The 18,404-nt window shown below is 32.2% G+C and overlaps 1 protein-coding gene across 2 annotated transcripts; it reads left to right on the top strand.

Annotated features, from left to right (window-relative positions):
• Nucleotides 1-3,175: 3,175 nt before the first annotated feature.
• LOC139516655 (uncharacterized) lies at nt 3,176-17,786 on the top strand. Of its 2 annotated transcripts, none has more exons than XM_071306876.1 (8): nt 3,176-3,668; nt 5,627-5,688; nt 6,416-6,603; nt 11,231-11,345; nt 12,031-12,094; nt 14,557-14,745; nt 16,589-16,704; nt 17,117-17,786. In XM_071306876.1, the coding sequence occupies exons 1-8, from the start codon at nt 3,584-3,586 to the stop codon at nt 17,336-17,338; spliced, it is 1,041 nt and encodes a 346-aa protein (XP_071162977.1). In that variant the 5' UTR covers nt 3,176-3,583; the 3' UTR covers nt 17,339-17,786. The 2 variants fall into 2 exon arrangements, with proteins under 2 accessions (XP_071162977.1, XP_071162975.1); XM_071306874.1 differs by having other exon boundaries at nt 3,288-3,668; nt 12,031-12,097.
• The last annotated feature ends 618 nt before the right edge of the window (nt 17,787-18,404 follow it).

The following is an 18,404-nucleotide window of genomic DNA, read 5'->3' as shown; positions in this document are numbered from 1 at the left end:
ACAATTGTACCAAATATGCTTATTATTGATCAAACTGTTTTTATATTCACAATTCTTTTTTTTTTTTTTTTTTCATCTTTATTTCTTTTGATTCATAACAGAGTAGTACATGTTCCGTCTTCAAAAAGTGGGAAGCATGCGTGCTTTCGTCATTATGGAAGAGATAGTAACAGGAAAGGTTCTTTGCTTAGAAGATTTCAATGATTGTTGTGCAAAGTTTATTCATCCAACAAATTATGCAGCTGACCATAACTACATCGATCACATGGAGGAAAAGTTCAGATTCGAGAGGGATTCCGTAACTTGTTTAAAACAATAAATTCTAACTTTACTATTTATGGTCTAACGATGATCTCAGAAAGAGGATTGTCTCCCCTGAATACCAACGACGAATGAACAAGAAGAGCACAATACAACGTATGAAAGTAGTAGAGGCTAATGTGTTTATTTTCCTGTTTACTATTGCTTGTTTAAAAAAGAAAATAAAGGTGAAAACATTATTGTCAAGAACATACGATCACTTTAAAAGTTTGTCCATAATTCTCCTTTTTAAATTCTTTTTGTGTTGCTCTACGCGTACATTTATGCTTACGATATAATGCATTGCTTATAAATAAAATGTCTAGGGTTGTATATTGTTAATGTTAAGGCCAGTATGTCTTCTTATGTACAAAAATATATCATTTTGTATGTGTTGTTTTTATTATTATGTTGTAGAATAAAAGTTTTTGTTTTTACTTATATAGTTTTGAATAACATGTGCTGATATACTCAAATAATAAGCAAAATGATAAATGATGAAAAAAACATATGACATAATATTAGAACACACTGGTTCCCGAAAGTTGGATATTATAAAAAAAACAGGTACTCCCGATCTGGGCAACAGGGCAAACATTTCCACCATCATTATTTCATATATATAGTTACATATTTTTCAAGGGGCCAGCTGAAGGACGCCTAAGGTTCGGGAGTTTCTCGCTACATTGAAGACCCATTGGTGGCCTTCGGCTGTTGTCTGCTCTATGGTCGGGTTGTTGTCGCTTTGACACATTCCCTATTTCCATTCTCAATTTTAACTTATATCTGTTTGATGCGCACTTTATCATTGTTAACATAGACTGTGATCAAATAAATAATACAAAGCTTTATATGAAAGTAAAATTAGGACAACAAATAATAACGCTTCACAAGACAAGAGAGTCTGGATTGGGTGTCCGTCAGATCTGTTTTCTCTTTTTTAAGGTAATTTTTCTGTATTTATCATATACTTTGCCCATTATTTCTTTAAATCTTAGCAACCCATTTTGCTCTATTCTTTATTTTTTAGTGTGCTTTAATTTTCTCTTTATATTAATTTTGTCACATTTTGTGCACATTTTGACCATTTTTCTGTAAACCCCATCCATACCCCCAGTCAGGAAATATTTAATTTTTTTTTTTACAAACTAACTTTATTTCATAATAATGCTTATTACTTGCCATTTAATGTGTATGTGAAATGAAATATTGATAATAAAGTCTCGTTTTCATTTGAATAGGATATCAGTAAAAATATAATAGAGTACATTTTTAAGCCAAACGCAAATCTTAACAATTTCTTATTCATATTAACCTTAGTAAAAAGAGACCTTGTCATACCCTGATCAAACAATAATTGCAGAAGATTATTTGTGGAAAGTAATTTCATTTTTTGTTTTGTTGTAAAGTAAAATTTGAATGATAAGTTAATATCTGTTGGTTAATCCTGTAGTTAGGTTGCTGTCTCAATTGACAATTAACTCTCGTCTCCTTTTATTCACGCAGCACTTAATTTTCTTACACTAATGGCTGACAAAGCTTTTATATAAATCGGTTATACTAAGCAATGTCAGTGTTACTTTGCATAAAGTTTAGTGGATTGATTTGATTGTTTTTGCTTAAGGTCCAGTGGCAAATAGTCCATGCAAATAAAAGCCATTGTGTCAGAAATTCACCTCAAGTCTACTGAAACATTTTCGATTTTTGTATTATGTAAGGGATATAAGCCGATAACAGTCCATTCTGTAAAATATTGGACAGGTCTGAGGCCACAGGCTACAGAATGGGCTCTTAGGCTTATATCTTACTTAAAACATTGTTTAACACTTCGAAAAAAGGTAAAACAAAAGAAAAAGTAAGCAAAGATTAATTTTCATCAAGTATGAAAAATGTTTTGTGAATAAACTTTTAAAAATCAAATGTGTATTCAGAATCTTTAGTGTGAATTACTAAGAGGATATATATATATAGTCAAAACAGCTAATTATGGCAAGTTCTATATCTATTATATTTTAAAATGTAGTCCTCTTATACTAGTTTCTTGTTTAGTGTCGATTTTTTTAAATAGCTATAGGTAAATGAGAAGAAAAAAAATAGCATATGATATGATGATATGAAGACAGGTTGTGTTGAATCATATCGAGTTCAGCGCTGTCGATTTTATTTCAAATATAGAACTTATATGAACAAACGAAGAGATAACAACATGAAATCAGTTATATTATATTGTTAAAATTTCCAAGAGACTGGTATTGTAAATCCAAACAGTAACACCTGAATACCCCCCTTTCTCTGTTTTATTTTCTTTCTTCATAGTCGTGTAGTTCTTTTCCCGTTTTTTGTGTATTGAGTCACTTGTGCTTTTTATGTGTTCTTAAGCGTTCAGTGCCCTTATGCAAGTAGTTTCATACATGTAATTAGATACCCTGTATTTATCATGCTTTACAAAAAAATAGGATACAAAAATCGCAAAATGACCCGCTCATTAATTAGTGACAACATCGTTCTACATTGAAGATTGTTAGTTATCTTGTTGTATAAAGAATATACCCATTCGGTTTAACGCCCACAAGGTGTATCTATTACTAACATATTATTGTACTCGTTTATCTTTTTTTAAAAATCAAGTTTATGGAAATAAATCCATAAAAAAAATACAAGGTAGTAGATTCATATTGCCATTCAAAGCAGTGATTAGGTATCTCAATTTGATAACAGAAAAATAGACGCAATGAAGATTTTATTTCAAATACTATGAAACACCATCTGAAGGTTTTATTGCATCTAGAAATTTAGAGAGAACGACACTATTCCTGTTTTATTAAAGTTAATTGATCTCTTTAGAACAAGGGAAAAGACACAATAAGTTTTTATTACTAATACTTCTTAGTAAATCAGATATAGTCGTCTCATATCCCTGGGGCGAAATCGATGCGACACCTAATACGCATGTCAGCAAATCTTTATAATTATGCAATATTGTTTCTATTCAAAAAAACTATTAGAAAAATACAACGATTGTATTTCGTAACAAATAATCGGATGAATGGACAAGTATCAATGTATGAAATTTAATACGGAAAATTGGTACAATAATAATTCCTTGACTTATTGTGAAAAACAAACGTTTCATTCAGCGACCGGAAAAAAGTACTTTGGATATATTTTCCATTTAAAAAATGAATTTCCTTGATGAAGTTTCCTGGTGGTTTCTTAACCGTTTAAAGGATTGACTCTCACATACTATATACACAGTGAGGTTTTAATTTGGAATATAGCAGTGATGGATGAACTAGACAGTTGTGTTGTCCATTTAACATTGGAAGAAACCGGAGGAGAAGCTGAAAGTTGTACAGGAGAAGCAAAAGGTAAAACATAACGCCTAATTTAGATTGTGTTTGTTATAGTTGAAACACGCATCATAAAATATTCAACATGCATAACCAAATAACTTTAAACGGGCAATAAATGCGGTATGGGCTTTGTTCATCGTCTGTAGGCCGTACGGTGACCTTTAGTTGTAAAACTGTGTCATTTTGGTCTCTTGTCGGGAGTTTTCTCAATGTCATTCATACCACATTATTCTGTTTTTATAATAAATACATTTTGAAAAAAAAAATAATAATAAATACATTTTGTACTGATTTCTACTTAATTTCTTTAATACTTATGATATATGGACGTCAGATATTTTACTTCCTCATAATCATACACTGAAATACAAGTAATACACATGTATCATAATATACATAACAATTTATAACTGAGAAAGATATAACGGATGTTGTACTTAGCGGTAGTATATATATACGAACCATCATAGGATTTTAATAACCTAATACCATTGACAATCCATGAATGGGCTATAAGTGTATCTGAATGTCCCTTTTAAAATAGCATTATATTTTGAATATGAGTGGCTGTCCGTTCATCAGATATTTCGTCTGACTTGTAAATTCATGCATAGTTGTACACTAAAATGTATTTCATCTTATTTTGACTTTGGGGTCTAATCTAGAATGCATTTGATAATATGTTTTATAGAAATTCAGGTAGTTCAAGATGATCATATTGGCTACTGTGCGATTTAAATAGATTTAAATATTACAGTATCCACGAGGATGAATTATTAAAATGATCAGGGTTTTCGTCTCGATGACTCAGCCTCGATAAGGAAACACGTTTTATAGTAAGTGTTTTAGTTTAGGTATCTTCTCATTTTTTCCCTTTCTGTCTTTACTATTACATTATGTTTCAAATAGCTTTGTTCGCCGCAATTTTGCGCCTGTCCCAAGTCAGGAGACTCTGGCCTTTGTTAGTCTTGTATGATTTTTTATTTTAGTTTCTTGTGTATAATTCGGAGTTAAGTATGACGTCCATTATCACTGTACTAGTATACATATTTTTAGGGGCCAGCTGAAGGACACCTACGGGTGCGGGAATGCTAGCTACATTGAAGACCCATTGGTGGCCTTCGGCTGTTGTCTGATCTATGGTCGGGTTTTTGTCGCTTTGACACATTCCCCATTTCCTTTCTTAATTTTATTGTCTGTGCAGTTTCAAACTAAACAGTAGCACATCTTCATGCGATTGAGATTAATCTTATATAAATAAATACCGCCTGCCTCATTCTAAAAGACTTATTTTTTAATTAAATATTGAGATAGCCATATGAAATAGCACCAGTTCTATATAAATTATTCAAAAGAATCCGTTTACTTTTTTTTAAATTCCAAGAATCAAATCAGTGAAATCTGTTAAAATCATGATAATTTTATGATTATCTTAAAGAATTCCGTAATTACTACAAAAACCAACATAAACCTATGGGAAATGTCAAGTGCTCCGGGTAGGTCAAGTAGATTATATTACATCAATATCATATATATACTCAGCTTTATAAGGAATTATGTATTTAATATTCCTATTGAAACCAAACACAATAATAACTATATATATAAAAAAAACGTACAGCTATATATACCTTGACATATTAAATGAAAAGAGAGCCGAAAGATATCAAAGGGACATCCAAACTCATAAGTCGAAATTGCATGGCTTAAAAAGAAAAAGACCAACTTACAGAAAAACAAGGGTACACTAAACACAACATAGAAAACATAGAAAACTGAACACCATCAACCTATAAAATAACTTGGGGTGATCGTAGATGCTCAGGAAGGGTAAACAGATTATGGTCCACATGTGTAACCGCCGTGTTGCTTACGTTAGAACAAACTGGGTAATAATTCTAATTGGGAAAATCTTACAGGTGTAAAATAATGTTCATATAACGTGTTACTTAGTATATTTATCTACAAAACAGAACCAAGAAGAGATGATCATCTACAACAAAACATACCAGAAAGATCCGCTTCTCGTCCTTACGTGAGTATCGTATCTTACACTTTGGATTTATTAAAACTAATGATATGGTTCTTATAATACTAAAACTTCCTTTTTTTTCTATAATCATTTAAATTTTGGAAGTACATTTGTACCACGTCTTCTGGTTGCCTGAAGGTTTAATTTCTTTTAGTTCATAAACTTAATTTTGTCATGTGACCTAGACGACATCAACATTTTTTTCATGAATTACTCCTAAAAATAAATTTATAATAAAATTATAACGAATGAAAATTACAAATGAAAAGATAATATTCAGTCATAACGAAGAAGTTAAAGTGCTGTTTTTTTTTTATATAATACATAAATACGCTTAATGCTACGTTATACAAACAAAAAATGACCAACAAGCCAACAAACCACTGCTTTGCAACATATACAAACCGAAAAACTAAGCAACGCGGACTTCACTGAATACTGATGTAATATAAGGTGATCCGATAGGGTAAGCATATTATGATCCAAGCCCGGCAACCGTCATGTATATCACGATAAGTTCAAATTGACAATTTGTCTCGTTCAGTGATGTAAAACGGTTTTGAAATTCAGCACGACACATGCCAGTCACTAATGAAGGAATATTTGAACACTTGTAATCAATTATGTCTAATTAATCCAGTAAAGCGCTAATTCTGGCTCATGAATTTCTAACGTATTGTTTTCATTTTTTACTTTGTTCTCTCATTATTTTTTCTATGAATATTTTTAGAGACCAAATGAAAAACTAATCGCCAGAACAGAAATCTTTGTATCACCTAACCACATTAGTAAATTTAGTCTGATGGGAGACATTGAAAGTAGTTATATCACCCCTGATGGATATTTCCGACATAAAATTGTACTTGAATCGACACAAGAAGTATGGAACTCTGTTTGCTATGGAATGCTTAAACTCAGGTAATGATATCCATTCTCTTTATGTGTTAAGATTGCATAGTTCACTTGTATGAATTTTTCACAAAATTGTTTCCATTTTATTATTTACTTTAACGTTGAATTTACAATCCGATCAAATAAAAACATTACTACATTTTTGCATTCACAGTTGAACTGTTAGAACATATAAATCACGTGTTCTTTGCTTTGCTGCCTACCCTCTCTGCTACGAGGAGAAACTGAAAGTGTAGCGTCGTTTCCATTATTTGAGCGATATTTGTTATCGTCGAACTTCCTTAGAGTTGTAATACAGTGCATTATTAATTACACCCCTGAGATCGATGGTATATCAGTGCATTTATCTCAATGACAAAAATCGTAAATGATGAAAATTTAAACTGTCAGTCAGTTTATTTGTGAGTTTGAATGTCTCTCTGGTATCATTCGCTTCTATTGTTTTCTACAACACTTTTCACTGGTAATACCATCTCTACATTACCTTTTCATTGGACACATGGACGATAGATAGAAGCAGTCATATATTAGTAGTAGAACGCTTACTGAGAGTAATGGGGATACCTTCATGACGAATATAGGTAAACATTCTTGCCAAATGACTTTAACGGTAATTGTTGGTGCATGACGATAAAAGAGAGACGAACGATACCAGAGGGACAGTCACACTCATAGATTGAAAATTAAAATGACAACGTTAACGCCATTGCTAAAAATAAAAAGGCAAACAGAAAAATACTAGTACAGAAGACACAACATAGAAAACTATAGACTAAGCAACACGAACCCCACCAAAATCTGGGGGTGATCTCAGGTGCTCCGGAAGGGTAAGCAGATCTTGCATCACATGTGGCACCCGTCGTGTTGCTTATGTTATTACAAATCTGGTATATAGTCTAATTCGGTAGATCACATTCGGGAAAAGGGAAGGGTGTTATAGTTATAAATGTACACTTTCTATTAGACGATAAAAAAAATTGATTGATTTTGACGCAACGTGGTATTTTTTTCCGAAAATGACGCTAACGATGGTTATTTGAGACCTCTGACGAATCACGATAAGTATATTTTGACGAATCATGATAAGTATATTTTGACAAATCACGGTAAAATTTAACCAGTTTGACGCTAATGGTATCCGAAAATTACCGTTTGACGCTTGACGGTAAAGGGCATTAATACCCTCCTTACTAGATGCAATGAGGAAATGAAATTCAAATGGTTGTTTTTGTAATTTATTTAACCAGTAAATAGTCGGTACTTTCAAATTTTCGGAAGAGGCTTTCAGCTGTGTGATGGCAGTGAAATACCAAGTTCTTTTATAGTAGTAAGTTAGGTAGTTAGAAGCACTCGTACATACTCGTAGATAAGAATCAATGTATCACTCTTTGGAGCGTACTGACTTACATGTAGAATAATTGCTAATTTCCGTGTAGTGTATGCGTCACACCACCACTACATAATTGGCGGTGTCTTCTGGCTATTCCTACATTTTGTATTTTACTATTCTGGCTATTCCTACATCGGCAATGGACATTTGAGCGCATTGACAGGACATTTGAGCGAAAAAAAAGGACGTTTGAGCGCCAAAGTATAGGACATTTGAGCGCCTAAATTTTAGGACATTTGAGCGAAAATAAGAATAAGCGTAGGACATTTGAGCGAAAACAAGTCTTGGATAGAGAATTGTCTTATTGGCAATCATACCACATTTTCTTACGAATATAGTTCATTAAATGAGGAGTTTACCAACAAAAAGATTAAAACATATTTTAATTGTAAAAAACAAAGCACTAAAAACAAAGCACAGTCATAAAACAGGAGTTTACCAACAAAAAGATTAAAACATCTTTTAATTGTAAACAAAGCACTAAAAATAAAGCACTGTCATAAAACATAAAACTCGGCAACGGCATTATTTACAAGTCTGTTCGGGCTTGGAACTTATATCCCAGGCTTCTGACATAAAAATCCCTCGTAATTTCCTGCTGGCAGTATTTCGAATGCAAATCCCGGAGATTCTGTTCCTTCTCCTTTTCTGTTCGGCTCTGCGGTGCATCAATGTTCAAACTCCGAATTTTTATGTAAGTCACAGATTGCAATTTGATAATAGTGTCAAGGAAAGTATAAATTGATGGATGACTGTGATAGAACTGCTCGTTATAATGGGCATGAAATGATTCGGGCCCATTGTTAGTACGTTTTAACGAGGATGGAACTTCGGCCCAGAGATGAGGGGGAAATAACGATTCATCTGTTATATAAGTATCAGTCAGGTAATCTGCAAATTCTATACAAGGCTTGTCGTTAGGTACAACGGCCATAAAATCTTCTACGAAACAGTCGGCTACTTCGTCTGGAGCTAAAAAGGCTATCCCAAAAATCCCTTTAAGCCATTTACTAATGTCTGAATCAAGCTCTTTGTATTGTTGACTAAGTCCAACTTTCTGGTTGAATTGATTGGTAAATAGAGATCAACTTAGGATTTCACTTACATAAACCAGCCAGAACCGGTCGAATTACTCGGGTGTGAAATAAAATAAAAAATATTTATAACTAAATCTTACTTTTTTTTCTTACTTTTAAAAAAAAATCTTAATTCGTGTAAAATTATCAGGGAAAATTTCGCTCAAATGTCCTGTCTGAAAACTCAGGTAAGGTTAATATCCCGGCGCTCAAATGTCCTATGAAGTCGGCGCTCAAATGACCCTATGTGCTTTTTTCTTTTTCGCTCAAATGTCCTATGCCCTCCTACATGGGGGATTAGTGGAAGAACAATACATGTTGTTATTGAAAGAGATGTTGTTTTAGTCATTATAGTGTCTAATTGGGTCAAAGGTAAATTTACCTGTTGAAATTAAATAAAAATTATTTTTTATATGTAAAATAATGGGATTTTTTTTGTTTGAAAACATGCATTAAGTAATAAAATTAATTATTTTAATCTTATGGAATTTGTAGAAAATAAAACTATTTAGAAGAAAAGCAAGTAAAAGCACTGGAATAGAAAAGAAAAAGAAGTAAAACATTTAAAAGTCTGTAAAAAAACGTATTTAAAAAGAAAATTAATAGATACCCAAACTTTCAACTTCAGCCTCAAAGAAATTATTAATTTCATTATTTTAACAAAGTATGATTTTTAAAAATGAATATAATATCAAAAGTAATGCTTAACATGCTTAAAGTACTTAATCATTATAGATAAGTGTATATTGGCCTAATAGATTAAGTCAAGCCAATTAACTTTGAACTCTGATTACCTTTTATTCGAGATCTATGTAACCAATTCAACATCCTACTGCAACCAGCCAAGATGTTCCTAGCCCCCAAGGGTGACTGGGGAATAGAAATATGGTCACTTGGTTTTCTTCCGACCGGCAGTAACTTGAAACGCTTGCCGAAGTGGGGCGTCCGTTTGGATGTATCAAGTTTGCAGTCACATCCGGTCAGATTGGGGACGTTAAATCTGATGCCTCGTGTAAGGAGAGTGCCACGCTCTTTGCACGTTAAGAACCCTAAGTAATTAGTAAAGGCACATCACCTAAACATCTTCAGTATGATTAGGTTGTTAAGACAAGAAGAAGCCTTCAGTGTTCTCACATTGATTCAGTAAAGAGCTGGCGGGAAACGTATCCCAAGAAAGAGGAAGTACAGGGAAATAGATGACAGACTCCAAACACTCAAAAAATAAGGTTACAGAATGATGAACTTATCCCAGTTGAGTATGGAGATGCTGCTTCTCATCTCCTGCACATTGATTAAGAATTTGTATTCTCTTTTATGTTCAATTTATGAATTATGTGCAATGTATTAATGTGTGAGTGCTATGAATAATGTCAATTCAGTGTACTTTTGGTGCTTGGTTTAGTGTAACTCAAAATTTAGTGCTTTGATTCAAAGAATGATTTAACATTTATATTTCAATTGATATTATTTACTTGTATACAATAATTTAAATAATTACAATTGCTTGTGTATACCATTATGTCATTAAATTCATATTGTGCTTTTGAATATTATTTTCACCAAATATGCTATGAAATTATTATATAAAAGAATGTAATAAAAGATTGTGATATAAATTATTCTTTTTCTATATATTACAGAAGAATTCCCTGGATTTACCTTGATTCATTAGATCTCATTAGTTTTAGTGTTGTTACAGCATAATCCTACATAATCCCTTTGTTTACATACGAACTCCTACATAAAATTTTACTAGTTTACCTATAAAATTCAAAATGTAGGAATAGCCAGAATGAACCATAATTGGCTGGTACGAACACAAATTTAACCGCTTTGCGAGTGCTTGATTTTTTTGTTTTATTCTACAAATAGGTATATATCATAGACCCCTATTATTAATTTCAAAATTGTTTTCAAAATGAGATATACAAATATCAACAGTATTCATAATTATATTCAAATAACTGTCTAGAGATTTTTGTAAGATTTTTCACGTTTACACCATTTGTTCCAGTAGGCAGACAGCTAGAGTGTGACGACACTAATTCCAATCTATTATAGATTGTGGCCGATAAAGGCGATATATAGGTCCTCTCTTTAAAAAAAAGTTTTGACCTCACTGTATTAAACAGGTTTGACACCTATCGATGCATTATTTTTTTTTTAGGAATGGAGATCAGCTTCTCAGTATCAACAATGAAGATACCACATTACTTAGTCATGAAGACGCTTTAAGAGTTTTTGAAAATCTTCCAGGCAATAAAGATGAAAATATCACAATGGTAGGTGCTATAACTTTGAATATAAAATACACATCAAAACATAAATTTCTTCAGGAAAATGTACATCCATCTAATGAGAGGGTAGGGGAGGAGTTTGAAATGAGTATCATGGGCTGGTAAGAACTAAAAAAATACTTTTACCCGAAACAGAATGAAATGATCATTCTGCAACAAAAAACCGCAAAATATTGATGGTGTACAAAAGTGAAACAAATCTTCGCGCATTTATGCGCATAGAATAGTAATTTGGTATAATTGATGCAAATACTATTTTTAACATAATATATATATATCTTATGAACTTTGGAAAATATATTTTATAGAAATGTTTTTACAAAGTTTACTCACAATCAAGACAATCGGTGTTTTTTTCTCTTCAATCGCTGTTTCAAATATAGCCAATATCTTGTCATTTAACATTTATTTTAATGTGCAGTTAATTTTATATAAGAAAGACGTCATTCCAATATGTAATGTTATTCTAATCTTTAGCTACCCTCATCTTGAAATATTTTCGTTTTTTGCTTGGGTTCATAGCAAATGACAATCTACTCAAATATAGGCGACAGTAGTATACCGCTGTTCGAAATTCATAAATCGATTGAGAAAATAAATCAGGGTTACAACTAAAACTGAGGGAAACACATAAGATATATATTTTAATCGAAATTCCCATTATTTTCAGACTTACAGGCGACCAAGCACTAGAAATGTTGTCGACTTTTGTTTTGAGTTAAACTGTTCGCTAGGTAGTATGTATGAGTTATGTCATTTATAGAAAGTAAACTACAACAAATAAACGTATACCGAAAAATAGAAACGAAAATAAATTACAATTGAAAGAAAAAGATATAAAAAGTATGATTTTGTAATCGAAACTTTATTTTTTTTTAATTTTAATTGAATCCTTACGGAAGTCGATAAGGGCCATTCAAAAAAAATATTCTATGTCGTAATTACGATATAGCATGTCGTAATTTCGACATAACATGTCGTTATTACGACAGCAATATGTCGTAATTTCGACATAACTTGCCGTTACAACGACATCGCTACGTCATTATTTCGACATAACATGTCGTAATAACGACATCACTATGTCGTTACAACGACATAGCTATGTAACGACATAGCTATGTCGTGATAACGACATCGCTGTATATATATATATATATATAAAAGAATATGTATTATGATTGCCAAGAGACCGTCTAAATGACACAGAAATTAACAACTATAGGTCATAATAATGCCCTCAATAATAAGAAAATCCCCCGCATAGTCATCTGTAGAGGGACGAAAGATACCGGAGGGAGAGTCCCCGAAATGCTGTGTGGCAGACAGGGTTATTAATTAATTTTTAGGTCCCTTGGTAAAACTCCAAATTTCAAATTTAATGTATTTCATTGTTAAATAATTTACATGAAGCTTAATAAGTATATTTTTGTTAATTGCATAGCTTTTGCTATTTGAATTCATTGGTAAAAGATATTTATTTATATTGTAAAGTTTAATATTTGCATCGTCGCAAAATCTTTGGTTCCCTTCTGTGAAAAAACTTATATATTTTATAGATCCCATTCAAGTTTCTCCAATTACCATCAGTGGAAGGGCTGTGTAGCCAGTCAAGGTCGATATTATACAAATATAGCCTTTGTATGAGGTCGATACAAGAAGATATACTTCTTTGGGTCGATATATCCTGTATTGACCTCATGCAAAGGCTATATATGTTATATTATTAATTTCATTAATTTCCTACCATATTTGTATCAAAATCGTCATTTAGGTTTGTTGGAATTTTATAGATATTACATTGTCTCCTTGACAATAACAACATATTAGTTGTTATTTCATTTACTTTTTTTTTGACATCTTATGTATTTGAAGATTTTTTTCGTCAAATAATCGATCACAGATACATCATTTGTTTCAAAACGTTAAACAATATCCTGAAATTCATTACATGACGTCACAAAGTATATCGGTTTTTAGATATTCTAAAAATAACCGTGCAATATGCTTTTTGTCGGTCAATATGCTTTTTGCTATCCGCTGTTTTCTCTCTACCTTCGAAAATATAGTTTAACATGTGACTATCCCTAAACGAATCAAATTTGTTAAAATATACGAATTAATAATATAAACTTATATTAGTTGGAAGAATAATATGTGGAATTAAATGAGGACTGACAATCAATCGTACGATGGCAAGCCAAGTTTTCACCCTCCCTTTAATTCATCGCTAACTACATGGCTTCTTGTAATAAGGGTGAATTAAAGTATTGATTGCTCTATTTCTATTTTCAAACGTTGGGCACGATGTTCCTACAACACGTTGCACTTAAAATGCGGCGTCGAAGAGGGTTTTTGACTTCGATTAATTTTTGCAAGTTTTTTTTCGGTTTTTTATATGTTGGTTGATTCTGGTTCTGTTCGTTTTGTGATGTCATTTTATCATAAATTACCTCAAGTTGCGGAAATCGATTTAATAATGTTTATCTTTTGAGTTATTTCAACTGAAAATGCAGTACTGTCGCAAGTAATGTAGGAAGGAAAGATGGGACGGAAGTACTTGTATACGGTTTTCCATAAAAAAATATTTTTTTTAGATGTACAAAATTTTTATCATAGGATGTTTAACTTTCAAGGTGCATATCATCTGTCATTGTAAAATGTCTATATCCTAATTCAACCCCAATTCAAATATACTAAATAAATGTTATTATTTTTTATTTCAAAGTATTTTTATACATGAACGAAAGCTTCAATATTTGAACACGTTTGATAAGTAATTTGAATAAGCAATACACAATAATCGATACTATGGTGTATAGTAATTATTACACTTAAATATTAAATATACATCATAGTTTTTTTTATGTCCCATGTATAGGCATTATGTTTTCTGGTCTGTGCGTCCGTCCATCTGTTCGTCCGTTCGTCTGTTCGTCCGTCTGTCCCGCTTCAAGTTAAAGTTTTTTGTTCAGGTTAAAGTTTTTGGTCGAGGTAGTTATTGATGAAGCTGAAGTCCAATCAACTTGAAACTTATGTTTCTTATGATATGATCTTTCTAATTTTAATACCAAATTAGAGATTTCCCCCTATTTTCAAGTTCCACTAAACCTAGCAAATGATAATGCGGATAGGGTATTCGTGTACTAGGGGCACATTCTTGTTTTACATATTTTACAAATGTATATCAACACAGGCTCTGCAGTTGAGGCACGGATAAATAATGTGTCGTCAGTACCCGAATCTGACTGGATAAAAAAATCTGCAGTAACCATACAAAATCGAGGAACAAATAGATATATGCAAGCACTAGAGAAAAACTGCGTGATTTTTAAAGAACTTATATCGTCAATTCCAGGACAAAAGCCAAAGGATTTCCATATATGTAAGCTTTAAGTAACTAATAATTTAAAAATTTAAATAAAATATTCACATGCATGTATTACATACAACACTGTCTATTATTGAAGACACTGAAATCTTTTTGATGTTTGTGTTGCTTGGTTACTGTAAACATATTCTATTAAAAAAAAACACAAATTAAACAATATACATAATTTGGCCTTGCTGGGTTATTGCCTATTTGACGCAAACCATATCTACTGTAAACAATATTGACAAAACCAATATTTTATTACTTATAAATGTGAACAAATTTCATCAGCATATTAAAACAAAGGTTTAAAACAAACAAAAACAAAATTAAGCCGTACGTTATTTTTCTTATCGGAATTGTTTACATTTGTCATTCCGGAGCCTCTTGTAACTGATACTATGTGCGGTAGGCTTTGTTCATTGTTGAAGACAGTACGGCGACCTGTAGGTGTTAACTTCTATGCCAGTTGGTAGTGATGAGATAAGAGAACGAACGACAGTGCCATATAGATGTATGTATGTTCTGTATCTCCCTCCTTTAGTAGGAGCACCTACATGGGTTATGGTGTAAAAAGGAAGACGTTTAACACACTTAAATGTGAGCATTTGCCTATCCAGTTTCCTAACTTGGCCGTGACGGGTCTTGCTACCAGAAAGTTAACCTTCCCCAAAAAACAACAAGTACAATGTAATTAAATATATATATACGAACACACCCACTCACGTGATTCCCTAATCCTAAAAAAAAATGCAAAATATAAAAACACATTTTATACAAATTTGAGGATAAGGTCACCTCGGATGCCGCACAAATGCATAGACAACGAAGGGGAAACCGGAGAGGACATACTTGGAATCCAACCGATACCGCTAAATGCCTAGTTGTGTTCCTGGTAGCGGAAAGCCGACAATCCTACGATAAAGAATCTCGAAAAGAAACTACCAATCCATTAGAGGAACAGCTAAAACCCTCAGACATCAAATAGATTGGTCTGATAGTTTCCCACGTTGAAACTACTAATGGATCCCATCTGACTACATGTCTCAAACAAACCTGAAAATATCTGCAGAAACCTTCTTCAACAAAAAAAATCATAATCTAAATCATAAAATATACGATGTTAGGCAGCAACCATTTGATTTTCTGGGGGGGGCTATGGTTTTTTTTTCAATTTTAGCATTACATATAGTGGCAGCTGAGGGTGAAACAAACAATTTTTTTTTCTCAAAATCAAAAACAAATTATTTTTTTCTCCAAAAACTGGAAACAAACTTTTTTTTCCAAAAAAAACCATAGCCCCCCCCCCCCCCCCCCCCCCAGAAAATCAAATGGTTGCTGCCTTAGGATAATAATATTTATCAATGAAACCAATTTAATAAAACAATTTCAATGCTGTTGAAAAGTTCTCTCTGCAACAATTTTCACGTCCGCTCTCATCGGCATGCTCGACTATATTGCTATAATGTTTTGATAAAGGCAAATATGTTTAATTTCATAATTATCTTCTTAATTCAGTGTCGCAGGATGTTTTTTTACGACGTACTTTCTTTTGACATACATATTTGATTTCTTTGAAAGTAATTTCATGTATACAAGGCTTAGATTCACTATTGTACGGGATTGGATGTCCTGAAATATTTCAATAAAACAAATGAATGACATACCCCTTCAAGCTACAAAAAACACGTTTAGTTTTACACGACATTGACGAACCATTGTTAGAAAAACTGCAATACAAATATAATTGAACAATTTTCCTCAATCAACAAAAATCAGTACATGTGACAAAGGAAATAAGAATCCAGTGACATAATAAATACAAATATTCATTTTTGTTTAAATATATTTATAGGTCACTTTACAGAGGAGCGTTGGATAGAATCTAATAGTCATGCTATGTTGCGACGTTACATGGATGAGGAGCATAAGGATTACCTACATGTAACGTGTGACGGAAACATTATACTGGTAGGTTATAAGACAATAGAACACGAATCAATCAATCACTTGGTCGTTTTCATTTCTATTTGAGATTGAAAAATTTCAGCATTTATTTTGTTACACAAAATATATAAAAAAAAATTACTGTTGCACCTTTTGAACGATTCAGATATCTAAGTTATAATGTGTCAACCCCCTACTAAAGATTTCAGATATTATATTTCAGTACGCTTCTAGACGTTCACATCGGCTACATAAGACTCATCAGTTGCGCTCGAATCAAAATAATTACAAAGTATAATCAAATACGACGTTGAAGAGCATTGACAAATAAAAAATCCGAAAATTTGCACTAAATATGTTTATTATTGATAAACTGATTATATATGCACAAGGCTTGTTTTCCTTTTTCATATTTATTTATTTTGATTTACAACAGAGTAGTACATGTTCCGTCTTCAAATTGAAAGTAGAAAGAATGCATGCCTTCGTCATTATGGAAGAGATAGTAACAGGAAAGGTTCTTTGCTTAGAAGATTTCAATGATTGTTGTGCAAAGTTTATACATCCAACAAATTATGCAGCTGACCATAACTACATCGATCACATGGAGGAAAAATTCAGATTTGAGAGGGATTCTGTAACTTGTTCAAAACAATAAATGTTTATGTTACTGTCTATGGTGTCTAACGATGATCTCAGAAAGATTATTGTCTCCCCTGAATACCAACGACGGATGAACAAGAAGAGCACAAAACAACAACAAAAAAAAACGTATGACAGTATAATGTATTGGAGAAAAATGTGTTTATTTTTCTTGTTACTATTGCTTATTTAAAAAAAAAAGGAAAAAGGGTGAAAACATATTATTGTCAAGAACATACAATCACTTTAAAAATTTGTTCATAATTCTCCTTTTTATTTTTTTTTTTTGTTGCACTACGCGTACATTAATGCTTACGATATAATGCAATGCTTATACATAATATTTCTATGGTTGTATATTGTTAATGTTAAGGCCAGTATGTCTTCTTGTGTAAAAAAAATATCATTGTGTATGTGTTGTTTTAAGTATTATGTTGTAGAATAAAAGTTTTTGTTTTTACTGATATAGTTCAGAATAACATTGTGCTCTTTTATCGCTATTTTACGGAATTTTCCTTAGATCTTCCTGACTGACAATTTTCTTTCTGAAGGGAGTCGAGTGATATGACAATTATCGTTAGAGACTAAATTGGCGTTGCTAATGAAATTGACATGAGATTGAAAACGTGTCATAGTCGTCATAGGTGAAATAGCGATAAACAAATTATCATTGGTCATCTCAACTCGATTGGTTATCTCGGTTTCGCCGTACCGGCTCAAGCGAGAAAACCAATCTCGATGAGATGATCAACGATAATCTATAAATATATTCATGATGCGCACTTTATTGACTGTGATCAAAAAAATTATACAAAACTTTACATAAAAGTAAAATCAGGACAACCATAAACGCTTTGCAAGACAAGAGAGTCTGGATTTGGACGAGGTGTGTGTGTGTGGGGGGGGGGGGGGGGGGTCCTTCATATCTGTATTCTTTTTAAGTCATTTTTCTTTATCATATGTATTTCCCATTATTTCTTTATATCTTATAAAAGATGAAAAAAGATGCATATGACATAATATAGGAAAACACTGGTTCTTGAAAGTTGGATAGTATAAAACAGGTACTTCCGATCTGGGCA

This window comes from Mytilus edulis, chromosome 3 (genome assembly GCF_963676685.1).
Source record: "Mytilus edulis chromosome 3, xbMytEdul2.2, whole genome shotgun sequence".
In the NCBI taxonomy this organism is placed as follows: domain Eukaryota; kingdom Metazoa; phylum Mollusca; class Bivalvia; order Mytilida; family Mytilidae; genus Mytilus; species Mytilus edulis.
Note: the sequence above shows the minus strand (reverse complement) of the source record. Positions and strands in the feature narration are given on the sequence as shown.

Excerpts from the sequence above, each read along its gene's own strand:
- LOC139516655 (XM_071306874.1), top strand. The coding sequence starts at position 3,584 with ATGGATGAACTAGACAGTTGTGTTGTCCATTTAACATTGGAAGAAACC. Across the intron at positions 3,669-5,626 it reads TTGTACAGGAGAAGCAAAAG|AACCAAGAAGAGATGATCAT; the intron begins GTAAAACATAAC and ends TCTACAAAACAG. Across the intron at positions 6,604-11,230 it reads TATGGAATGCTTAAACTCAG|GAATGGAGATCAGCTTCTCA; the intron begins GTAATGATATCC and ends TTTTTTTTTTAG.